At 40.1% G+C, this 23,060-nt stretch overlaps 2 protein-coding genes across 14 annotated transcripts in view; one reads left to right on the forward strand and one right to left on the reverse strand.

Annotated features, from left to right (window-relative positions):
- The window catches only part of Grm3 (glutamate metabotropic receptor 3), a 281,504-nt gene that overhangs the window by 230,560 nt on the left and 27,884 nt on the right, over positions 1 to 23,060 (forward strand). For 6 of the 11 annotated variants that reach the window (XM_063285522.1, XM_039107009.2, XM_039107010.2 and 3 more), the window contains 2 exons: positions 5,513 to 5,584; positions 14,393 to 14,620. The exons of 1 other annotated variant lie outside the window; for it this stretch is intronic. In XM_063285522.1, the coding sequence (XP_063141592.1) occupies positions 5,513 to 5,584; positions 14,393 to 14,466 (146 nt within the window). In that variant the 3' untranslated portion in view covers positions 14,467 to 14,620. Of the gene's footprint in view, positions 1 to 5,512; positions 5,585 to 9,571; positions 9,655 to 14,392; positions 14,988 to 23,060 lie in introns of those variants that run through there. 4 more of the 11 variants (XM_039107015.2, XM_063285521.1, XM_039107013.2 and 1 more) reach the window with 3 other exon arrangements.
- Positions 15,521 to 23,060, reverse strand: part of Elapor2 (endosome-lysosome associated apoptosis and autophagy regulator family member 2) — a 195,387-nt gene continuing 187,847 nt past the window's right edge. For 2 of the 3 annotated variants that reach the window (XR_010065695.1, XM_039108238.2), the window contains one exon: positions 15,521 to 21,067. Coding sequence is in view for 2 of the 3 variants with exons in the window: in XM_039108238.2 (XP_038964166.1) it covers positions 21,008 to 21,067 (60 nt within the window). In the remaining variant the exon portion in view is untranslated. The remainder of the gene's footprint in view (positions 21,068 to 23,060) is intronic. The other variant, NM_001109345.1, reaches the window with a different exon arrangement.

The raw sequence follows: 23,060 nt of genomic DNA on the forward strand, positions 1-23,060 counted from the left end.
ATCCAATGGAAAAAAGATAGCATTTTCAGCAAATGGTGCTGGTTCAACTGGAGGGCAACATGTAGAAGAATGCAGATCGATCCATGCTTATCACCCTGTACAAAGCTTAAGTCCAAGTGGATCAAGGACCTCCACATCAAACCAGACACACTCAAACTAATAGAAGAAAAACTAGGGAAGCATCTGGAACACATGGGCACTGGAAAAAATTTCCTGAACAAAACACCAATGGCTTATGCTCTAAGATCAAGAATCGACAAATGGGATCTCATAAAACTGCAAAGCTTCTGTAAGGCAAAGGACACTGTGGTTAGGACAAAACGACAACCAACAGATTGGGAAAAGATCTTTACCAATCCTATAACAGATAGAGGCCTTATATCCAAAATATACAAAGAACTCAAGAAGTTAGACCACAGGGAAACAAATAACCCTATTAAAAAATGGGGTTCAGAGCTGAACAAAGAATTCACAGCTGAGGAATGCCGAATGGCTGAGAAACACCTAAAGAAATGTTCAACATCTTTAGTCATAAGGGAAATGCAAATCAAAACAACCCTGAGATTTCACCTCACACCAGTGAGAATGGCTAAGATCAAAAACTCAGGTGACAGCAGATGCTGGCGAGGATGTGGAGAAAGAGGAACACTCCTCCATTGTTGGTGGGATTGCAGACTGGTAAAACCATTCTGGAAATCAGTCTGGAGGTTCCTCAGAAAATTGGACATTGAACTGCCTGAGGATCCAGCCATACCTCTCTTGGGCATATACCCAAAAGATGCCTCAACATATAAAAGAGACACGTGCTCCACTATGTTCATCGCAGCCTTATTTATAATAGCCAGAAACTGGAAAGAACCCAGATGCCCTTCAACAGAGGAATGGATACAGAAAATGTGGTACATCTACACAATGGAATACTACTCAGCTATCAAAAACAACGAGTTTATGAAATTCGTAGGCAAATGGTTGGAACTGGAAAATATCATCCTGAGTGAGCTAACCCACTCACAGAAAGACATACATGGTATGCACTCATTGATAAGTGGCTATTAGCCCAAATGCTTGAATTACCCTAGATCCCTAGAACAAAGGAAACTCAGACGGATGATCAAAATGTGAATGCTTCACTCCTTCTTTAAATGAGGAAAAAGAATACCCTTGGCAGGGAAGGGAGAGGCAAAGATTAAAACAGAGACTGAAGGAACACCCATTCAGAGCCTGCCCCACAGGTGGCCCATACATATACAGCCACCCAATTAGACAAGATGGATGAAGCAAAGAAGTGCAGACCGACAGGAGCCGGATGTAGATCGCTCCTGAGAGACACAGCCAGAATACAGCAAATACAGAGGCGAATGCCAGCAGCAAACCACTGAACTGAGAATAGGTCCCCCGTTGAAGGAATCAGAGAAAGAACTGGAAGAGCTTGAAGGGGCTCGAGACCCCAAAAGTACAACAATGTCAAGCAACCAGAGCTTCCAGGGACTAAGCCACTACCTAAAGACTATACATGGACTGACCCTGGACTCTGTCCCCATAGGTAGCAATGAATATCCTAGTAAGAGCACCAGTGGAAGGGGAAGCCCTGGGTCCTGCTAAGACTGAACCCCCAGTGAACTAGACTATGCGGGGAGGGTGGCAATGGGGGGAGGTTTGGGAGGGGAACACCCACAAGGAAGGGGAGGGGGGAGGGTGATGTCTGTCCGGAATCCGGGAAAGGGAATAACACTTGAAATGTATATAAGAAATACTCAAGATAATAAAAAAAATAAATAAATAAAAAAAGTGTGTTTATTGACTCTGAATCATTACCCATGATCTATAGATAATCTTCATCCAAGTGACCCATAGATCCACTTTTGCATATGAAGTGACCTACTGACATGTACCAATTTAAGCCAAACTTTTATTTGCTTAGTGCCTGTTTCCCCTAGAATGAGTCGGCACAGCTGATGTCCATTTCCCTTCCAAATACTATTGTTATGTTTTACAAAAAGAAGTCAGGCTATGTTTTATAGAGCACGGTGTGGTGGAGTGAGAGGGGTGCCTTGGCAGGCTCATGAGGAGGCATCCCTTTCCCTGAGGTACCAGCCATACCATGGATATGGTATGGAATAGAGTTTATTTAGGACAATGGAAGGAGAGTTGAGAATGGTGTATGGACAGAGAAAGACAGAGAGACAGAGAGAAAGAGGGGGGAAGGAGAGAAAGAGAGAGAGAGAGAGAGAGAGAGAGAGAGAGAGAGAGAGAGAGAAGAAAGAGAAGTGACAGTCCAAGAACAAGTGGAGAGAGGGGGGATGGGGAAGGGGAGAGAGGGAGGAAGAGTGTCAGGGAGAAAGAAGGGACAGAAAGAGTAAGAGAGAAAGTAGAGGCCAAGCAGCCCCTTCTATAGAAAGCCAGGCCTACCTGGCTGCTGCCAGGTAACTGTTGGGTGGAACGTAGAAGGAATGCTAACAACTGTGAAGTGTGCTGTTCGATAAATCACACAAACTCTTAAGGCATTGTGAATCCATTAGGTTTAACATACATTTTATTTAGAGCACAGTCACTGTGTTTGAAATCTCCAAATTTATCCAACTGCAGATCAAGAAATATTTGAGGTGAAAATGCATAAAAGCACTAATCCATTCAGACTAATTTTCAAGCCATTTTCCCCTATAACAATGCAGTAAGTATACCAGCTATGTACAGTATACTAAGTATAAGCAAGAAGGAGATGATAGAAAGTGTGTGGGAGATGGGTGTAGGTTACATAGAAACACCATTTTACAAAAGGGACTTGTTCATATATTCATGTCTGTGGTAGGGAAGGGGACAGGGAGGATCCTGTAACCAACACTTTACAGACATCCAGAGACAAATGTAACTTTTGTCCTTCCGGTAAGTACTATACTGAGGATGTATTCCATTAGATGATTGTTAGATGCTATAGCTGCTTTTGGACTTTCTCCATGGGTAGAATAAATACACACATATAGCCGAGGACACATAGTGAAGAACAGGGTTATCTACCACCCTCTTAGATGTTATTTCTACATAGATTTCATAGCCCAAGCGACTTAAAACAACTATTTTATCACCTCCCTTGGCTTTGTGAATCAGGAATCCAGCCAGGCCTTGGGTGGGCAGTTCATCAGCTTCATAAAGCCTTTCTTGGCATCCTCCTGTGGTGTTCCTGCTGAGATTGAGTTGATATGGAGGAAACATCCTAGTCTCACACCTATGCTGAGTACCCTGTTGGGAAAACTCCCCACACAGGCTTTCAGAGAGCATGTTCTGTGAAAGCACCAGCTGTCAGTTGGGAAACCCACACAGGATGTCCTGTGTTGTATCTATTCAAGGATAGGACATAACCTGCCCATATTTTAAAAAGGGACCAAAGGGACTAAAGCAATTCCCAAGAAATCTGTGGTTGCTTTTATTGTGTTACACACTCCAAATGACAAGTGACCTCAGTGCTTCAAAGTGCAGCTACATTAATCCCTTCTTTGTTTTTTTGGTGAGACCATGGCAGGCAGATACAGCACATCACTTTGGAGCTTTGGTCACTCTGTTCCCAGAAGCTAAGGTCATTAATAACAGGAAACTATGTTTATATAAAGTTGTTATAAACACAGAAAAGTATGACCAAACTCAGAAGTCAGTATGGAAGAAGGGCTATGAAGGAAGGCATTTGGAGGAACTCACCACCAAGATTTTGTATACTGTTATGACTAAAAATCCTGCTTGTTTGTATCTGTTTTATTATATACAGTAGAAGTCAGAATAAAATTAGACTTAACTCTTCTCCTTTAATTAGACCCACAGGTTGATGACTTCCAATTGTTTGTATATAAATAACATATTTAAAGTAGAGATTTCTTGACTCCACCCAGATATTCTGATTCCTGTGAACTGGGGCAAAGGCAACATCTGATTTGTAACAGAAAACACTAGCTTTTCAATGGAGGTAATCCATGAGGCAGCTTCTGAGAATTCAACAGCAAGCATACTTGTTGGCTTCATCTTATACCAGGCAGCTCAGAGAGAGCTTACTTCATGACCTTTAGAGTGGCACTGACCCTAGGTTCAGACAGCAGCAATCCCCCATGCTTTGCTCCATGATAACCACTGGCCACATTCCTGTGCAGTTGTTACCCAGGATACCATTGTCCACATTCTTACGTGGCTGTTTCCTAGGCTCCCTCTAGAACTCTCCACAAAAGTCATCTTGAGAACAGAGTCACCTGGCCATTCGTAAGGACTGCTCCTCCCGGGGGAAGTATAACTTTGAGATCTTGACATCATAAACTCATCTTTGTACCTGCACCTACACCCACCCACCCACTGAAGCAAGCATCTTATATAGTGAGATTCCAAAGAAAAGAGGCCATTCTTTATTCTGTTCTACTTGGAAGAAAAGGCAATTCTTAGAGCTGGTTCCCAAAGACAGACAATCAAGACAGTTGGCTGAGGGTGTAAGTAGAATAGCATAATGCTGAAGGAGATGCCCTAGACATATTGAGTTTATACAGCGCAAAACCTTTGGGGAGCTATATAGGTCAGACAGGCAGCACTCAAATGGTTTAGAATCAGCATACATCAGCATCGAGGTGAGAAATGAAGTGTGTCCTGTGGTCTTACAGAGCTATTAAGCAAGCAAACTTGGTCCTATGAGAATGGATATTCCTTTTTCTCGCAGTGATCATTTACATGTAGAAATGTCATTATCATTACAATCAGCCAAGAGGCTTCTAGTAACTAATGATGTCCAGATCTAGGACTTAGAAGAACTCTAGCCAGATGTAGATTGATTTTCTCTGTTCAAATTTTATTCAGAAAGTCAGCTGTCTTTGTGGTAATGTGTGAATTGCTCCATTAATAGAAACTAGGCTTTATTGTAAAGTATTTTTACTTTACAAAGTGAGATAAACAGTATAAAAAGATTAAGTAAGCAGTCTCCTAGAGACAATGCCTAAATTTCTACAGAGTGGCAGCCAGAGATAGTAAGCATAAGAGAACAAAAATTTGTGTTTACTAATGATTGTCTTTGTCAGCATTCTAATGACCAACACAAAGCACTATTAAATCAGAATGTAACTATAAACTTAAATATACCATACAATACTCAAATTCTTTCTCTACATTACAACTCCAGAAAAATAATGGTGTCATAACCTTACAATGTAGATTCAAAAAAATCTCATAATGATACTATATAACAGCCTGGCCAGACATATCAGCAAGTTATTGGTAAAACGCAATGAGTTGACAGTCATCCCCACCACAGGCAGAATTATATTGTAAACATGGATCAGTGAAGAATGCATGAGAAGCCTAGAGCACTGGGAAAGTAAAGCCATTTGCTTGCAGGCAAAATAAACAAAGTGCATCCAATTCAAATAGATATCAATCTATGCTTCCCTTTGAAAAGTCCACAGTACCTGAGAATTTCAGTCCAGTTTTTCCACATCTTCCTTCAGTAAGGATCATAAGTAAACCTACACTTATTCTATCATCCTGGTCACAGATCCTCCTTCCAAAGCAAGGCCATATCCGGAAGCCCAACCAACACCACAGCATCACAGCACCAAGAGACAAGGTATGGTAATCCAGAAGGCAGAGCCAGGATGGGGACAAATAAAGGAATATCATTAGTAGTGACTGAATGTTTATGTCAAAGACACATTTTTGCTCAGTAGGTGGTCCTTTGAAAGGAAGTGTTTTGAATGAAATTATATCTCATCCCCCTTCCTGTGTTGTATATTTGAACAGGAAGCAACACAGAACAAGTTCCTGAGCCAAAGAGTTCAAATATTATATTAGAATTATCTAAGTCAAACATGGTTCATGTAACCCCAGAGTTATTCGATGTCTTTAGGAACATTGCACGTATTCAGAATTATGTGAATATGCTAACTTTAAAAGAAAACTGTGATCACTGTCAACTATTGTCATAATTCGTTTTAGAAGTTGAGTACCCTAGAACAAAACAAGCAAAAGAGCAATTTACCCTATTAATTTACCTTTCCTACTTCTTTTTTTCTTTATAAGAAATTATCTGGAATATCCCTAAATGGGAATATTTGTGTGACCTTAGAGCAGGAAAAAAATCTCTACACATGGGAAATAGTGAGGTATTGTGGAACTTCTGCTTTACCTGGTATGACTGCATAAGTTCTTAGAGAGGGTCCTCATACCAGGGAAATGTGCAAATGGTATAAACAATCTTTAATCCACCCACTGAAGAAAGAAAAACATTTTTGAACCTAGAATTCACCTCTGGGCCCGGGGAACTGTAGTGGTGATGAAACAAACTCTACACTTAGTCCTGTCTTGTCATGCTAATGGGCCAGAGAAAGAACACAGCCAGACTGATAAGACATCATGTAACAGGTATTGGTGAGATACATTAAAAAAAAGAAAAAAGCTTCCACGGGGGAATTAACAAATTCCATCTGGCATATCAGGCACAAAGGAGATGGAAAACTGATCACTGCTGATAGCATGACCACGGACAGCCTCTTTGCTTGGGCAACATTTTGGATAAAGACATGTAGGAAACAATGGATCAAGGTTATGATGATATCTGGTAGAAAGATACTTGTAATGGTTTGTATATGCTCGGGCCAGGGGGTGGCACTATTAAAAGGTATAACACTGTTGGAGTAGGTGTTAACTACTGTAAACCAGTAAACCAATTAACCTGTAAACCAGCCCCAATTAAATGTTGTCTTTTATAAGACTTGCTTTAGTCATGGTGTCTGCTCACAGCAGTAAACCCTGACTGAGACAGAAGTTGGTACCAGGAACTGGGGTATTGCTGTGATAGGCATGATCGTGCTTTTCTTTGGAAGAATGTAGATTTTGGGACTTTGGATTTCTAAAGCAGTAGAATGCTTTAAATGGGACCTAATGGACTATCCAAGTAAGAATATGGAAAATTTTGTTACTGAGAGTGATTTGAACTGTGCAGACCTGGCCCAAGAGGGTTTAGTGAAGAAGAATTTCAGTGCGTGGACTAGAGACTGTTTTTGTGGTATTTTGGTGAAGAATATGGCTACTTTTTGCTCTTGTCTGAAGAGGCTAAGGTGAAAAGACTCAGACTAATTTCATTGAAAAAGGAAGTCTCAGAAATGTCCATCATAGATTTTGTTCTCTGGATAAGTCTTATGAAGAACATTTTAAATAAGCATAGCAGGCTGAGAAAGGAAAAATATAAAATATATGGTTTAGGAGTTAAAGGGACCCCAGAAAGTGAAATGGGGTCTAATCCTGTGTTCTAAGAGATAGAAGATTAAGGGAGTGGAACTTTGGGGCAAGATCTTACCCAGCTATGTTTAGATCTAGGCATGATGGTATAAGTCTTTAATCCCAGGAGGCAAAGACAGGCAAATCTCTGAGTTCAAGCCCAGCCTAGAGCATGTTCTAGGTGAAGAAAAACTTAAATCCAGGCTTAGTGGTCCACACCTTTAATCCCAGTGCTTAGGAGACAGGCATGCAGATCTGAGTTCAAAGTCAGTCTACAGAGCAAGTTCCAGGAAAGCTAAGCTTAGGCAGTGAAAGAGTTGGAAAACAGAAAGATGGTGATAATGTAATAGAACAAAGAGGCCATGTTCCAGCCCCAGCAAGCAGCAGAACTTGGCAGTTTTAGCCATGTGGCTCTGGCTTTAGAGTCCAGAATAAAAAGGACTACTGGGACAATTGATGCTGGTTAGCTGGAGAAATCAGCGATGATTAAGAAGAGAATAGCATCACTGAATTGAAATCTTCTGGAAAGTATTTTCTGAGAGCAAAGAGAAGCTGTGTCCCAAAAATTGCCAAGGTTGCAACTCATGCTGCAGCTGGAATTGGTAGTGTGTAAGAATCATCCAGGTGGTACTGGTTTTGAAGCATGAAGGGGTCATGAGGAGCAGCTGAGGCTTGGCACTGTGAGAGGTCATGGAAGAACATTGGTGAAGGTGCAGCCTGTTATAGTTGACAGCACAGGACTGAAGGGGTCATGCAAAGGAATTGATGCCTAGCACCATGAAGAGAGCCTTTGAGAGGCTATTGGTGAAGCCTAGTTGCAGCAGAAGATCCCAGTGTATTGAAGATGCCAGTGCCATGGGATGATCATCAAGAACAGCAACAGCAGTGGAATGGATCAACCTGAGCTTAGAGTGCTATAGACGGCAGAGCTAGAGAAGTGAGGCCACCTTTGTAGGAGCCCAGCAGATCATGTGTGGATCCCAGACATTGAAATAAGAAGCTGTAGCACTGTAGTTGCCTTGGAAACTCCAAGGTGTTTGAGATGCCAGAGCCATGGGCTATCTGCTGAGGAAAACTGCTAACAGGGATGGAGCCAGCCAAAGATAAAGAAGTTTGTTGCAGTCAACAAAGATGAAAAAGAAGTTGGCGATCTAAAGATCGCTTTGAAGCCAGATATGGAGATGCAGAGTTTGGAGTTTGCCCAGCTGGTTTCCTGTCTTGCTTTGGGGATTACAGTTAAGTCATTGGATGAATCTCAGAAGAGAACTTGAACTTTGAACTTTTAACATTGTTGAGACTGCTCTAGACTGTGAGGACTTTTGAAGTTGGACTAAATATATTTTGCATTACACTATGTTTAGGTATGACCCCCATAGACTCATATGTTTGAATAAGCCTATGGGGGCTAGAGAGTGCAATGTTATGGTTTATGTATCCTAAGGCCAAGAAGTGGCACTAGAAGGGGTGGCCCTGTTGGAGTAGGTGTGTTACTGTGGGTGTGGGATTTAAGACTCTCATGCTAGCTGCCTGGAAGTTAGTTTTTCACTAGTAGCCTTCAGATGAAAATGTAGAACCCTCAGCTCCTCCCGCACCATGCCTGCCTAGATGCTTTCATGTACCTGTCTTGATGATACTGGACTGAACCTCTGAACCTGTAAGCCAGCCCCAGTTAAATGTTGTCGACTTGCTTTGTTTGGTCATGGTGTCTGTTCACAGCAGTAAAACCCTAACTGAAACAACACTGAAGGTTTGGTTACAGCAAGTGGAGAGGCCCTAAGTTGGGGGCAGTGTATACCAAAGAAGCCACTATGGCTAGAAGAAAATAAGAAAATTGTAGAAACATTTGCTTTTCTATCAAAAGAAACCAAACAGCTCTAGGCTATTTCCAAGGTGTGGCATGAGCTGACCTTCCAAGCACCACGGTGTCTACATGAGCAGACAGTCACACAGGGAGCAAACAGGTCACTGAGACTACTACATTGTCCAGATACTGGTGGCTCACAGTTGGCTGATAGGAATGGAAACTAATGAAATATTTAGATGCTGTTATACCATGTGAATGTGGAGTTAACAAGATTAGCTGCAGCAGACAGAATAAGTGTCTGGCTTTGTCTCCTTGAGTTTAATACTTGTAGCTTCAGATTCTGATCTCTAGGTATACCTCCTCACATTAATGAACTCTCAAAGCAAGCGAGCTTCTGATACTTGAATAAGCTTTAATAAGAAAAGAAAAGAAAAGAAAAGAAAACAGTGTTGGGCAACTCAAAGGTGGATAAGAATTACTTTTTACAAAAGTACAGAGTTAAGGAGGCTTTTCATTTACCACATGATTACTTAGGTATCTGCTTCCGTACTTCTGGAGGGAGAAACAGTGAAAGGATATGACTAAAAACCTTTATCGTGAAGCAACAACGGAGTAAGGTAGGTTGTTTAAAGGCCAGTGAAATCTCAGCTCATATGGAATTATATTGCATCACAAATAACAAAAAATGAGCAGGACCTATCCTTTCTCTCCATGACTGGTCTCTCATAATGAAGACGTCCTAGTTTTGTAGAATTAAAAATCCCACTTGGAAACTGTATCTTTAATTTGCACCCTGCTTGATATTAATAGTTTTAAATAATCACTATTTGAATCAGTGAAAGTAAATACTTCCTCAGAATCCAGTCTAGAATTATCCCCAATGTCTTAACAATGAACACTCTGCCTCCCCCGAGAAAATTCCACAACAGCAAGACTGTTGATCAGCACATCTTGATCAGCAAATGAACTTCTGACAGGGAATGAGCAACACTGAAAGGATGAGTAAGAAAACAGACTTAAGGAAAAGGAGGAGGACAAAGAGGCATACAGCCAATAGATGCCAGATTCCATAACTATTTAGCAAATATATAAACAAACAGATATCCTGGAAAAAAATCATTTGATATCACTAGGAACAAGATGGCTAAAAGGATAGGAGCAAACAGGGATGTCTGTCCTGCTGGGATGTGTATTTCCTCCCAAATGCACGTGATATGTTAAATGATATGTTAAACATGTCATATGATATGATATGATATGATAAAAAGTTAGTTAAGACTTTGATTCCCAGAAGCCAGTCTCCTAGTCAGTTAACTAACAGGCTTGGCATCCAGAATAATCATTCAATAAATATAGCTAGCATTGATCGGCAGCCCAGCTACAGGAAAGAGTCATCGTTTGCTCCCAAGCCTGTCCAGCCTATGAGTGACTCGTGAAAGGACAGTAGATCTCATGTCAGGAGAAAAAGCTGCCCCGTGGCTGCTCTGATCAATGCTGCACGACATCTGTGAAGTAAAAAGTATCTTTGGATAAATGTAGACTTTCCATTTGTGATCAAGGGTGGAACACACAAGATCTCTTCCAGCTATTTTCACTGTTCACCTTAAGTGGCAAGTAGTACCACTGTAGCCTAGAGCAGCCAACAGCTGCTGTTCAGACCAAGTCTGCAGAAAAACCTAAAGAAGCCTGAATGATTATTGTTTCTTGCAGAAAGAACAATTCTAGAAATCTGCTTAGCCACACTTAAGAAAATGGGCTGAAGTTACACCATTAAAAACCTCATGAGTTCATCAGAACAATAGCAAGACTCATTACAAGAATACACACACACACACACACACACACACACACACAGATAGCATTTTGCTTTTCCACATATTTTACTACCCTGGGAAATAACAGATAGGCTAATATGGGAAGCACATGTAAAATATTTATGAAATGCAAAGTAATTGAGATAGTAAACTCATAAAACAATAAATTATCCTACTATATTCAGCAGCATATGCAAAAAGTGAGTTTTTTTTTTTAATAATAAAATGCAATGGCCAGAGCTACAGAGAAACAGGAAGAGAAAAGCAGAAGGGTACAAAGTGGAGATCCCTTCAACACACTAAGCAGGGTCTGGAGGAAATTCCCTTCTGAAAGAACATTAAGTGAACTTTAACTGCTGTTTTGTGAGGAGATCTTGAATTTGTATTTTCTTCCTCAGAGTTTAAAACACTCTGGTAGAGGGCGTTTCTCTTGAGATTGCTATGGAGCAGAGATATGCTCTGTGCTCCGTGGGCCTCCATGGAGATGTCCGTGGAGTACAGAAGAGATTATTTGAAACCGTGCAGCCAGCTATCTTTGCAGACACTGCACCTCCTGTCTAGTCAAGTGCAGCCAGTCGGTGAGATGGAATGCACTTCAGAGTTCCATCGTGTCCCATGGCAGGCTGGGGACGGCAGAACAGCTTCATGAAATAGCCTCGAGAAAAGCATAGAGCGGAGACCAGATAAGGGAGACGAAGGCATCGGCATGTCAGACGTTTGGGACTTACCCCCATGATCTATCATTCCTCTTCCATCTCTGAAATGTCTGCAAAGATATAATACGACTCGATCCTAGAGAAGATATAGAAATTAGACAAAATGTCCAAGGCGGCAGGCCTGGTATCGGGAGCTCTCACCCTCAACCAGTGCTCTTTGCCAGAGTAACTGGTGTCATTACCTCAGCGTTACATGAGAAGCAGAAAAGTCATCTGTCCTGACGAGGCTGCCTGTGGACCTCCCACATGTGCCACCTCCTTCCTAAAACATCCCCCTGACCTCTTCATTCTTTCAAGTGACTTACACAATCTCTCTGGCTGTATTTGCAGAAGGTCTCGTCATAGAATATACTGAGCAATAATAATAAAACAGAGAAGCAAGGCTCCCATGCATTTTCTGGAGAGGCAGAGGGGTGTTGGGGGAAGTTGAGAGTAGGTGTCTGGAAGCAACAACCATGCTTCCAGTCGTGCAGGTCCAAGTTTAAAACTAGCTGACATGACAGAGAGCTACTTTAGATTGAGTTGGCTGATGACCGTCTTTATAAGGAGGCCATATTCCCGGTGTATCACAAAGGGGCCGTGTGATGATCAGAAAGAATGTTCCTGGTAGAAGCCAGAAGTCTGGCAAAGGCATGGGTCGTTAAATATAATTACTGCTCGGAGAACAAAGCAAAGAGGGGAGGAAAATATGTGTGGTATGTTAGAAATCCAGAAAGATAGGTACAGTCTATTTGAGATTTCTAAACTCAGATTAAAGCTCAAGGGGAAGCCACTGGACGTGTCTATGTAAATGGGTAATATCTTAAAATGCAGCTGCCCCTTGGTATCTAGGAGATTAGCCTAAGAGCAGTCACCTCATAAATGGATGCACATGGCCCTTTTACAAAATAGCATCCTTTTGCTTAACCTATGCAAGTCTTCAGTGAACTTCAGATCACCTCTAGACTTCTTATCACAGCCATTTTACAGTGCGGATGCTGTACGGATAGGCATTACATTGTGTTATTAGGGGAAAGCAAGGAAAATTCTAAATATGCTCAGATGCTTTTTCCCCTCCCAAATATTCTCAATCTGTGAATGGTTGAGTCTGTGAATGTGGAACCACAGGTATGGAGAGCTGACTGTAATCTTGTTGCCATGTAGAAAACAGGACTAAGAGAAATGGAAGTAGTGTCTCCCCGTCCGGTCAGTCTCTGGACACAGATAATTAGTTAAGAGGGCTTGCCCAGGATGGGAATGCACAGGTGGCAGGGATTGATTGTGAAGTTAAAGGGAATAGGACCTGATGAGATAAGTCGCCATGGGACAGAAGAAAGGAAAAAGAAATCCAGCATGAATTTTAAATTTTAGACTTCTGGTTTAGGTTAGAAGGAAGGTCATTTTACTGAGGAAAAGCTACACAAAAATCAGGAGCTCTTTGGACATCAATTTTGAAGTGACTATTAAATATCACCACGTGACATTAAACAGTCAGGTGAAGAGACGACGGGTCTCAGAAAGCTCACACAATGAGTGGCTCAGGGTGTTCCCTCTGCTTCCAGTGATCTGTGTTTTGAACTTCACGCATGACTTCTTACATTTTACTGACTTTAACTGATTCTACCAAAGACTTAGCTTATCACACGACTCCAGCTACTTCTGTTCATAGACTTCAAATACATTTTCCCATTGACTCAGGCTGAGTTGAAAAACTTCAGCTTGGCTACTTGTAGACTTGCAACAAGATGTCAGTGCCCTAAATCCATTGACTGCTCTCTCGGAGTGCTGCACAAGCCCCAATCTTACCCTTAGTTACTCCTTTGTGTCCACAGAAATTGTTATGTGAAAAGCAATGTGTAGGAACATATCTGCTATCAGACAGGAGCACGTCAGGAAATTTACTCATATATCTTCACAGAGTAGGCAGATGCTTTTGTTATAACCAAGCTTGTTCTGGTGACCCAGTTCCAGTCATAAGAATATATGTTAGCATAGATGGAGACACATTAAAGGCGATATAAGTGCACTTTAACCTATTCTCTGGACTATATGGTTTTAACCCAGTAAAGACTGAGGCTCCTGCTTACGTCCTCATTTAAGGAAAAGACATCAGGGACAAAATATATTATGTGAATAAACTTCGAATAAAAACCTTAGTAACACGATGTTAATAGATAGAAATATATCTGAGAAAACGGGCGTTATAAAAAGAGCGAACGTATACTACTGTCTTACCCAGGCACCATGACAGTATGGTCGCCGTCGTCATAACAAAAGCAAGTGCCTTCTCTTCAAAATGTCTTCAAGTTTTGTTAGGGAGCCAAAGCTCTCAGCATTCACAATTGCTAGCATCCTCACAGAGACCATTCACCACACATAGTGAAGTCAGACCTGTTTCCTGAGCAGTAGCGCTCACACAGGACTCCTGGGGCCATTCACCCCTCATTAAAGAACAAAACTAATTACAGTTATTGACCCAGGAAATAACTTAATCACCTATAAGAAAATTATAGGGCCCTTCACTTTATTCAGTGTATTTTTTTTACCATTTTATAGATTATTAAATCTAATTTTTAACCCACAAGAGATTTCTTTCAGCAAAGATTAGACCTATAAATAAATCCCCCTTCTAAGAGGCATGGCACGAATAGAGGCACGTCCTGGAGACAAACTAAGGAGAAGAAATATTTGCAGAGTGTATCTACTATAGCGTAAGTCAATAAGCTTTTTCCAAAGTCATATTAAAATGGGGTTTTTAACCTAATCTTAACCCAGTGTCTAGGAATATTTATGACATTAATTATGTGTCCTGCTTAACTGTCCTTGTGTCCTACTTTGTTTTGCAGCCTCTGCAAGCACATATGTCCCAACAGTGTGCAACGGAAGGGAAGTCCTGGACTCCACCACCTCATCTCTGTGATTGTGATACGCAGTTCAGTTCTCATGTTTTTAGGCTGTTAGACAAAGTGCTCACATGCTGCTCCAGAACATGGAAACAGAACAAAACAACAACCCTAGTATCTTTTTTTTTCTTTTTTTAGAAACAGTACAATAAATTATTTTTGAGGACTGTATGGTATGTAGTGATGTGCTACAACTTTCTAGGCTGATTTTAGTGCCCTAATTAACAGCCCCTTCCCCAGGACATGGAAATAACCATTGTTTACAGAGCTGAGCATTGGTGACAGGGTCTGACAGGGTCAGTCTACTAAAACGAAAAACAAAAAAGACAAAACAAAAAAAAATACAGTGGCAATATTAGGTAACCTTTTTTCCTATGAAGTCTTTTGTAGGTTCTTGTTGTAACTAATTTAGGGTGAGTTTCTACGTTGTATATTAAAGTTACATTACGTGTAACGGAGCGTTTTTCTCAGTACAAAATAAAAAAGCATCTGTGTTAATGTCAAGATAATGGGAATAAAACCTTCAAGGTTTTCAAGCATGGTGGATAATGGTTTATACTTTTGGATCACTCAAGGTAATTTGAATATGTAGCCATCAAGTCACCTTCTCTTGTTAATGCTGGAAGTAATTGTCTAACTGCGCTTTTCTTCACACACATATTTTGAATCAGATTCGAGCCCCGAGAGAGGGTTGTGAGCAGAATCCCACTTTTCTACAGATCGGAGGGATGAGAAATTGGCAAGGGGTGACACCTTAAACTTAAGACCAGCTCATGATAATATAGACATATTATCTTTTCAAAGCTAGGTCAGTGGGATAACCCAGAACTGCCAAGTAAGGGAAAGTCTTCTCTGGATCCTGAATAGAGACTTGCGACCTGCCAGCAAAGATTTGATGGCTCCGATGTTCAAAACAGTCAGAATGACTAGAAAGGAGGCTGGAAGGCATCTAATAATCCCATTGGGGAACTGCTTTTGCCCTTGACAGATGAAGGGCGACGTAAAAATCCTGTTGAACTTACTTCCCACGGCTTTCCCAAGTCCTAGGAATGATGTTCCAGCACACAGACGTGTCATTACATTTAAATATTTTATTAACCCAAAACAAGTCATGAATGGTATGAGTAAGACAAAACTTCATTAATCTTACTAAATATTGTCCTGCTTCTATCAAACTTTTGGTTACAAATAATTTATCAATGTTGGGTTAAATATTGACCAACACATCTATCTGTAAAACCTATGTCACATACAGGGCAGGAAGTACCTTTGTTTCCTGTGATTATGGGGGGGGGGGGGAAATGTTATAATGTATGTGGCTTAAAACAACAAAAATTTATTCTTTCACAATGAAGGAGTCAGAAGGACCAGGCTGCCTTATAGATTCAAAGAAATCACCCACCCCATCTTTTTTCTAGCACCTGGTAGTTACACAGCTCCTTGGCCTATGGCCACATCATTTCAAACTCTGTCCAGTCTTCATATCATATTCACCACTGTGTCTGTCTTGTCTTTTGTCTCTTGAAATGCCATGTGTCATTAGATTTAGAATGACCTAGATAACCCAGGATGCTTATATCTTGACATTTTTAATAGGTCATTTGTTTGAAGTTTTTTTGTTGTTGCTGTTTTCTTTTGTTCATTTTGGTGTTTGTTTTGATTTGATTTGATTTTAAAATAAAAGAGTGTTCTCAGGGTTCAGGAACTAGGATGTGACATATTTTTGAGAGGCCGCTATTTAGCCCACAATAGAAGGACAAATGAGGTATAGTCCATCTAGTTCCTGCGTTTGAAAAGCACAAACTATCGATGTGGTGATAAGTCAATTGGTGTTTGCTTTGCATGCACGAGAAAATAGTTTGAAAAGCAGTCAAGAACGACTGAGAAAGGAATGAAGTATAGAATTAAATGTATGAGAGTATTTGAAATGAGTAAGCCATAATAATACTATTTTTAGTAATCTAAAAAGAATGAACAGGGGCTCAAAGGCCAAGGAGATTGGCCTTGAAGGAAATGGGAAGCTAAATTCTTCTGTCTGCATTTGAATGTGCAACCTAAGAAATCCAGCTCTCGCCAACCAGAGGAAGAAAACTGTGGTCCGGAGCACTCCTTGAATTCTCATACTCAAGTAAGAATCTGAAATCTGGGGAGTGAGCTAGTGTAGGTTGAGTAACGAATTCAAAGGCGCTAAATAGCACAAGAAATTCCACTCTGACTGCGATTGGCAAGGGTGCCTGAGAAGCAGGCTCTGGATGAGCATCTGCTTGGGACAGTGGCTCAGCAAGCTGATGAGAGAGAAAACAAACTCCGTTCCCTGATGGAATGGGACAGTCCGAGGACAGCAATATCAGATAGGCTGTTCAGAGGTGCAGCTGACGCCTCTCACAGTCAAGCTGATCATGGATCTTAAAGCAAGACAATCAGCTCGTGTCTAAACCATGAGAAAACTGTAGTTTGGAGGGCTGGGTTTTTATACTCGCTGTGTTTTATATCCTGTCAGTATACTAAAAATGCAGTAACAGGCAGCTCTTGTCATTCTTCTCTACCCTTGATATAGACTTCGTTTTTTAATTAGAAATTTCATCTACCATATGATCCCTAGAAATAATTTTTATGAACATTCAACATATGTATGGAAAATAGATGTGATTAAAAAATCACTTTTATATAAGCCATTAAAAAATAGTTTTGGAAGCCTTGTTTCCCCCACATTAGTAACAACATTTCATCCTGCCAGAAGGTAATGCAGATTGATTCATCTCTGCAAAATGTCCCTAAATTTAAGAATTCCCATGCTAAAATGATAGATCCTATTCATAAAAGGAACTTTTAGAAGCAAGCTAACTGCTTGCCTTGTGTTTCTGAATAGTTACTGTACTCTATGTCTTCTCACGCTTAAATATTAATAGATTTTTCCGCCCACCCAAGTTTAGCTTGGTGAAGGAAAACTGTTACTATTTTTACAGTGCGAGGCAAGCCGGCTTCTGGACAACACCGAGGACAGATGTAAAGAATGACTGAGAAAGGTAATCTCTGTCTTTACAGGCTTTGGGTGCACATGTTCTCTCAGCTAGGACCTGCATCATCCACTTCCTCATTGTGAGCATTTTGAATCCAGTAGCCTGTCTGTGTGAGAAAATGTGAAAGGCCAGGAAGAGAGGTGTGAACTACCCACCCGTGGGTGACACCATTAACCCTCCTTTTCTGCAGTAGCAGGCTTGGCTTTACATAATTCTTATTGGGTTCCCCTTTTTATTTAGAAAGCAGCCAATAGGATTTAAATCAGCTATCTGACATAGAGGAAAGATTGCTCAATCGTTTGCCAAAACTCCTAAGGTATTTTAAATAGAAGCCTCTCTCCGGGAGTTAATACAATGAAGAAAAATCCAGCTAACTAAGGTCTTAATGGACATTTCATTCAAAGAAACTGGAGGTTTTGGTGAGCCAGCAATCGTTAAAGGAAAGCTAAATGCCACTTGCAGTTTCATATTGAAACTGGACCTGGTAAATGGGTGAGCGCTGAGGTCACCCTACGTGAACAGATGCTATAAGTAAGCGGGGAAGCCTCTCTAGTACCCCATCTTTATCTATACTACTTTGTACATCAGCATCTCGCCCTCAGAAGGTATCTAACATATCAATATGAGAATACAAATATTAGCAGCACATTTTACACTAACCAAGCAACTAGGTTTTATGAGGAAAATAGGAACATTGGCCATTAGGGATGACCGTGAACCATGGGAAACACTGTTACCTATGGCATCAAACAACTCTTGGCCAGAAGAAACATAAAGCAAACCAGCTGTTACTCAGCACCTGAGAACCCAGATAATGAATAACTGGTCTCAAGTAATTCTTCCAGCACACTAACTTAAACCATCATTTTAGGGGAGAAAAATAATGACAGAAGTCTACACAAAAGTACAATGAAATATGTTTAATCCTAAGAAGGATATGATTATTAGTAACCAAAGACGGGAAAGGTCAATAATAATAAAATTCAGTATTTTAAATCAAGTGACTATATACCAAATTGCTTGACATTGGCAAATAGCATAATATAACTTATCCATAGACGACATGTTCTCATCCAGTAGAAAATTGACTTAAATATGTTTTGACACAGTGCTAAGAGATGTTATACACAACAGATGACTTAATGAACTATTTAAGGCTCAAAAGTATGCCTTTTAGAAGAAAAGTAATAAATAATGTATTTTTCTATCACTAGTAGTGATGGGGAGAGGACATGTCAATAAATCATAAAAGCGGAATGATTTGATTATAGCTTTCAACATTTCACTGGGCTTGTCAAAGGCCATACATAAAACTAAACAGAATTTTACAGCTAGAATTGTTCTGCATATTCTCCTCATAATGTTCTGTCATAGTTCTTCAGCTCTTAGAATAAAATGACGAGCCATGGGAATCCAAAGATGGGACCGAGCTGACAAAAAAAAATCTATTTAATATCTAAAATTAGAAATAAAATAACTTCTTCAATATCTACTGCATTTTCAGAGAGTTCATTAAAATTTAAGGCATTTTTGACATGTCAGAGATTTTAGTCCAGTGACAAGAGAAAGAAGAAGAACCTGGGAACAAATCCCAATTATTTCTATGGCTTGGAACATACATGTTGAGCACAGCAGAGGGTGAAGAGGGGTGACAGGTGACAGAAGATGCTTTCTGACTCTGTCCAGTCTACGTTTCCACCTGTTCCTCTAAGTGGTAGTTCAAGTGTATTCCCACTCTTCTGGTTAAATTTTGATTATGATAGGGAAAGGCATGCCAATATTCTGATATTGAGACAAAAATGAGCAAAGCTAAAATAATTTAGGATATTCAAGAAATTAAATACAAAATTATGCTAAGTAACATTCTTTTCAGTCTTACGACAAACAATAATACATCACCTATTTTCATATTTAGTAGTAGATACATACATACACACATACATATACACATGTACATACACACACACACACACACACACACACACACACACACACACAAAACACACACATACAACCATTCTTTTAGTGGTAGCAAAAAGGTCTAGTGGTTTACCCACTGGCCAATAAGCACAATTATTCATTTATTCATTTTCTCCCATTTTTCACAAAAATAAAGACTACATCACCCACAAAAATCAAACATTACAAGCACTGAAACACCTCAGGCAAAACACATGGTGGAAACCTTACCCGTATGCTTTGCCCGCTGCAGCCCATCAAAAATCTTTTTAAGTATGTGGTTAAGGTCTGTAAAGATTATTGGTTTATTAGAAACAAACCAAAACATCTTATATCAGGAATGGGTAAGACACTCTAATTCCCAGGTCTAAAAAGTTTACACAAACTTGATCAAATTCATCACCAAACTTCCTTCAAAAGTAATATCCAAGTCACAATGATACTCATAATCCACTGTGAGAAATGTCACAAGTTTCTGGGTTGCTTTCGAACAGGAACGACACATTGCTCAGAAGGATCTGACTGTGAATACAGGTATCCGCACTTCAAAAATTGAATTTCTCCCTTATTGGCTTAAAAATAAAATCTTCAAGATATTTATAATCCTCAAAGTCTTCTAGCAAGGGAAAAATAGACACCTCTAGCACTCTGGGTGGTGCCTGATGTCGAGGGAAAGCCCAGCTGACACTTGGTATGACCTTCGGTTACCCGGACAAGTAGAGCTTTCTGTGCTTAGGGTCAAGCACTCCCTCTCCTTTCTTATGACTGTGCAGGGGTCTGCAAAATAGGGTACTACCCAAGCTTTAGTCTATATTGACACTCAAGTGCTTTAAGCCTCTGACTCCTGATAAAGCCAGTTTGTTTGAATGAATGGAATATTGAGCTTTCTTCTTGGCTTTTATTGCCTCCCACCCCATCCCATGAGATGACTTCAAGCAATTACTTAAATTTTTTCATACTAGTTCCAACAAGGAAAGAAGTTTTTAAAAGTGATTACCACCTTAGATAACCCAAGTAAGTAACTTCACAAAATATTACTAATATCCTAGTCTTTCTGAAGTCAAGAGAAAATACCCTATGAAAATTTATTGTCTTTCATTTTGCTCATCATTTCAATTTTAAAAAAAAGATGTTTTCAAGTCTTGGAGAAATAAAGGCAAAAATAATTATAACTTAATTTTTCCCCCAAATCTTCCCCAAAGTACAAGAACAAGACATATGTGGAAACACAAGGCGTATGCTTATGTCTGCCTTCCAACACATATTTTGTATGTAGACGGTATAAAGAATTAAAGTTACCCAGTAATAGTATGGCATGCATCAGCAGTGCATTGGTGGGCTAAAACTTGGATTTCAGTCATGAGTATATACAGCTAAATCGCTTCCTGAGTTAAGCTTCATCTTCAGTGAGACCCACATCATCTGTCTTCTGTAGTTTGACAAAGTATGTGACGTGTTATAAGGCAATCAGCAGTTTTGCCTACTCCTCTCGCTGGCACACCACCTCGGTGAGATCACAGCCATGTCAGGTGTGAGGACAAGTCCTAATGGGGGTCCTGAATGCTACAGCATTGTCTCTTCATATATTGGGGCATCTTGAGGATTTCAGCTGAACAGATTCAAAGTGGTCGTCTTTTTCCTAAGGGGGAAAAACAAAATAAAATCAGCTCACTGAAATGCCAATAACATTTTAGGATTTGGCTTGCCAAAACAAAAGTTCCCCAAACTACTTTAACCTATGAGCCTGCCACTTACAATTAGGAGTTTACAGTTAAAGTAAGGTGGAAAATACAGCAAACAGTGTATGTACCCCGAAGGATAATTTTGATGCCCAAGTGATAAGACAGACAACTCCAAAATAGAAACAAACACAAGATTGAGCAGATATCAGAAGATGTGGCTGTGATTTTTTTTTTTTAAGAAAAAAGCCAAGGAGACTTTCTCTGAGGACACACACGACCTTGGATCAGTGACCTTGACGTATAGTTGTGGGCAAAAGAGAACTGGCAGACATTCATGTCTGATAACAGGCTGTATAGTAAGAAAAGTAACAGCCAAAATGAGTTGTCAATTTATATGTTTTAGGGTATTGTTGTGTGCCTATGCCTACTAAAAAACGTTAAAGACACCATATAAGGTAATAGATCAGATGTTTAATTCAAACTGGCTTATATAAGAAACCCAAAGAGGAGTCTTTAATATGGCAAAAGAGAAATAGGAGGCTGAATATGTGTGAATGTTGAATGTTTTACTCATTAAATACAGAAAAAGTTTTTAAAGCTGTATGGAATAGGAAAATTAGAAAAGAAAATGTTAGGTTAAGTTAGGTTAGGGTTAGGTAAGATAGCCCACCAGGGAGAAAAAGACTTGGCACCAAGTCAAACAGCCTATGTTCATGCCCCAGAAACCTTGTAGTGGAAGGAGGAAAAGTAATTCCACAATTAGTCTTCTACACACACACACACACACACACACACACACACACACACACACACACACACACACACATACTATGACAGATGAAATTAATTAATTTATAATAGAAAATATGTGTAGCTCAGTAATGGGGAACTCACCCAGCATATGGGGAGCCCTAGAATTCTTCCCTTAGCTTGACTGGGGAAAAGGAAGGGAAGGAGGAAGGAAAGAGGAAAGGGGCAGAAAAGGAGAGAGGGAGGGAACTACAGAAATCAGTTATCAACCCTGGCAAAAACAAAAGTGTGCTAAAAGTTTAAGTGTAATATGAGAAGATGACAGAGAATAGACATTGAGTTGCTGACAGGAAGGACCACTAACGAAGTAAGGCTTCCTGGTGGTAGAAAGTAGATGCCACCCTCTCTAAATTTCCAAAACATGACTTGAGGCAAGTCTATCACATAAGGCAAGTTGTTAATGAGTAGTTGCAGAAATGAACAAGAGTATGGTGATGTATGCCCGTACAGCTAAAGCCCAATACTTGAGAGGCTCAGGCAGGAGAAGGATCAAGGGCAACACAGTGAGACTCTGCCTCTAAACAAATGCACTGAAACACCACATTATAGAAGCAAAACAGGAGACTGGAATTTGGGGAATGTTGATTTTTCAACCATAGCACCTATTAGACAATCAGAGATCCTGCCTACGAGGACGCCTCACAGGACTCAAGGATCTATACAAGCTTCCGAAGCCTTTCCCCACCACCCTACTATACATCTCTGCTCCATTCCCTCTCCTGTGTGCTAAAAGATGCTATTCGTGTCCTTGTGATGCTGAATGACTGTGTACACATGCAGGATGTGTGTCTACAATGTCAAAGTTAGTTAAAAACAATAATGAAGTAAACACATTCCCTCAAACCAAAAAAACAAAAACAAAAACAAAAAAAACCAAATAGTACCTTATAAATGACTATAGAATAAACAAAATTTTAAAACCCACGAAAACTTAGTTGCAGGCAAGGCAAATCAACAAACATCCAGATGTACTAGGAATGTACCAAGTAGTTATGCCCTTCAGAATATAAGATAAAGCAAAGATATTTTTAAATGTCGAGTTTTCCTTGTTCATGGGGACCCATTTTTAATTTGTATCTACAAGATTAGATGTACAAAGCAGCTCTCTTCCAAAGCTAGAACCGGCATAGGTGTCCATTA

This window comes from Rattus norvegicus, chromosome 4, assembly GCF_036323735.1.
Source record: "Rattus norvegicus strain BN/NHsdMcwi chromosome 4, GRCr8, whole genome shotgun sequence".
Classification (NCBI taxonomy): domain Eukaryota; kingdom Metazoa; phylum Chordata; class Mammalia; order Rodentia; family Muridae; genus Rattus; species Rattus norvegicus.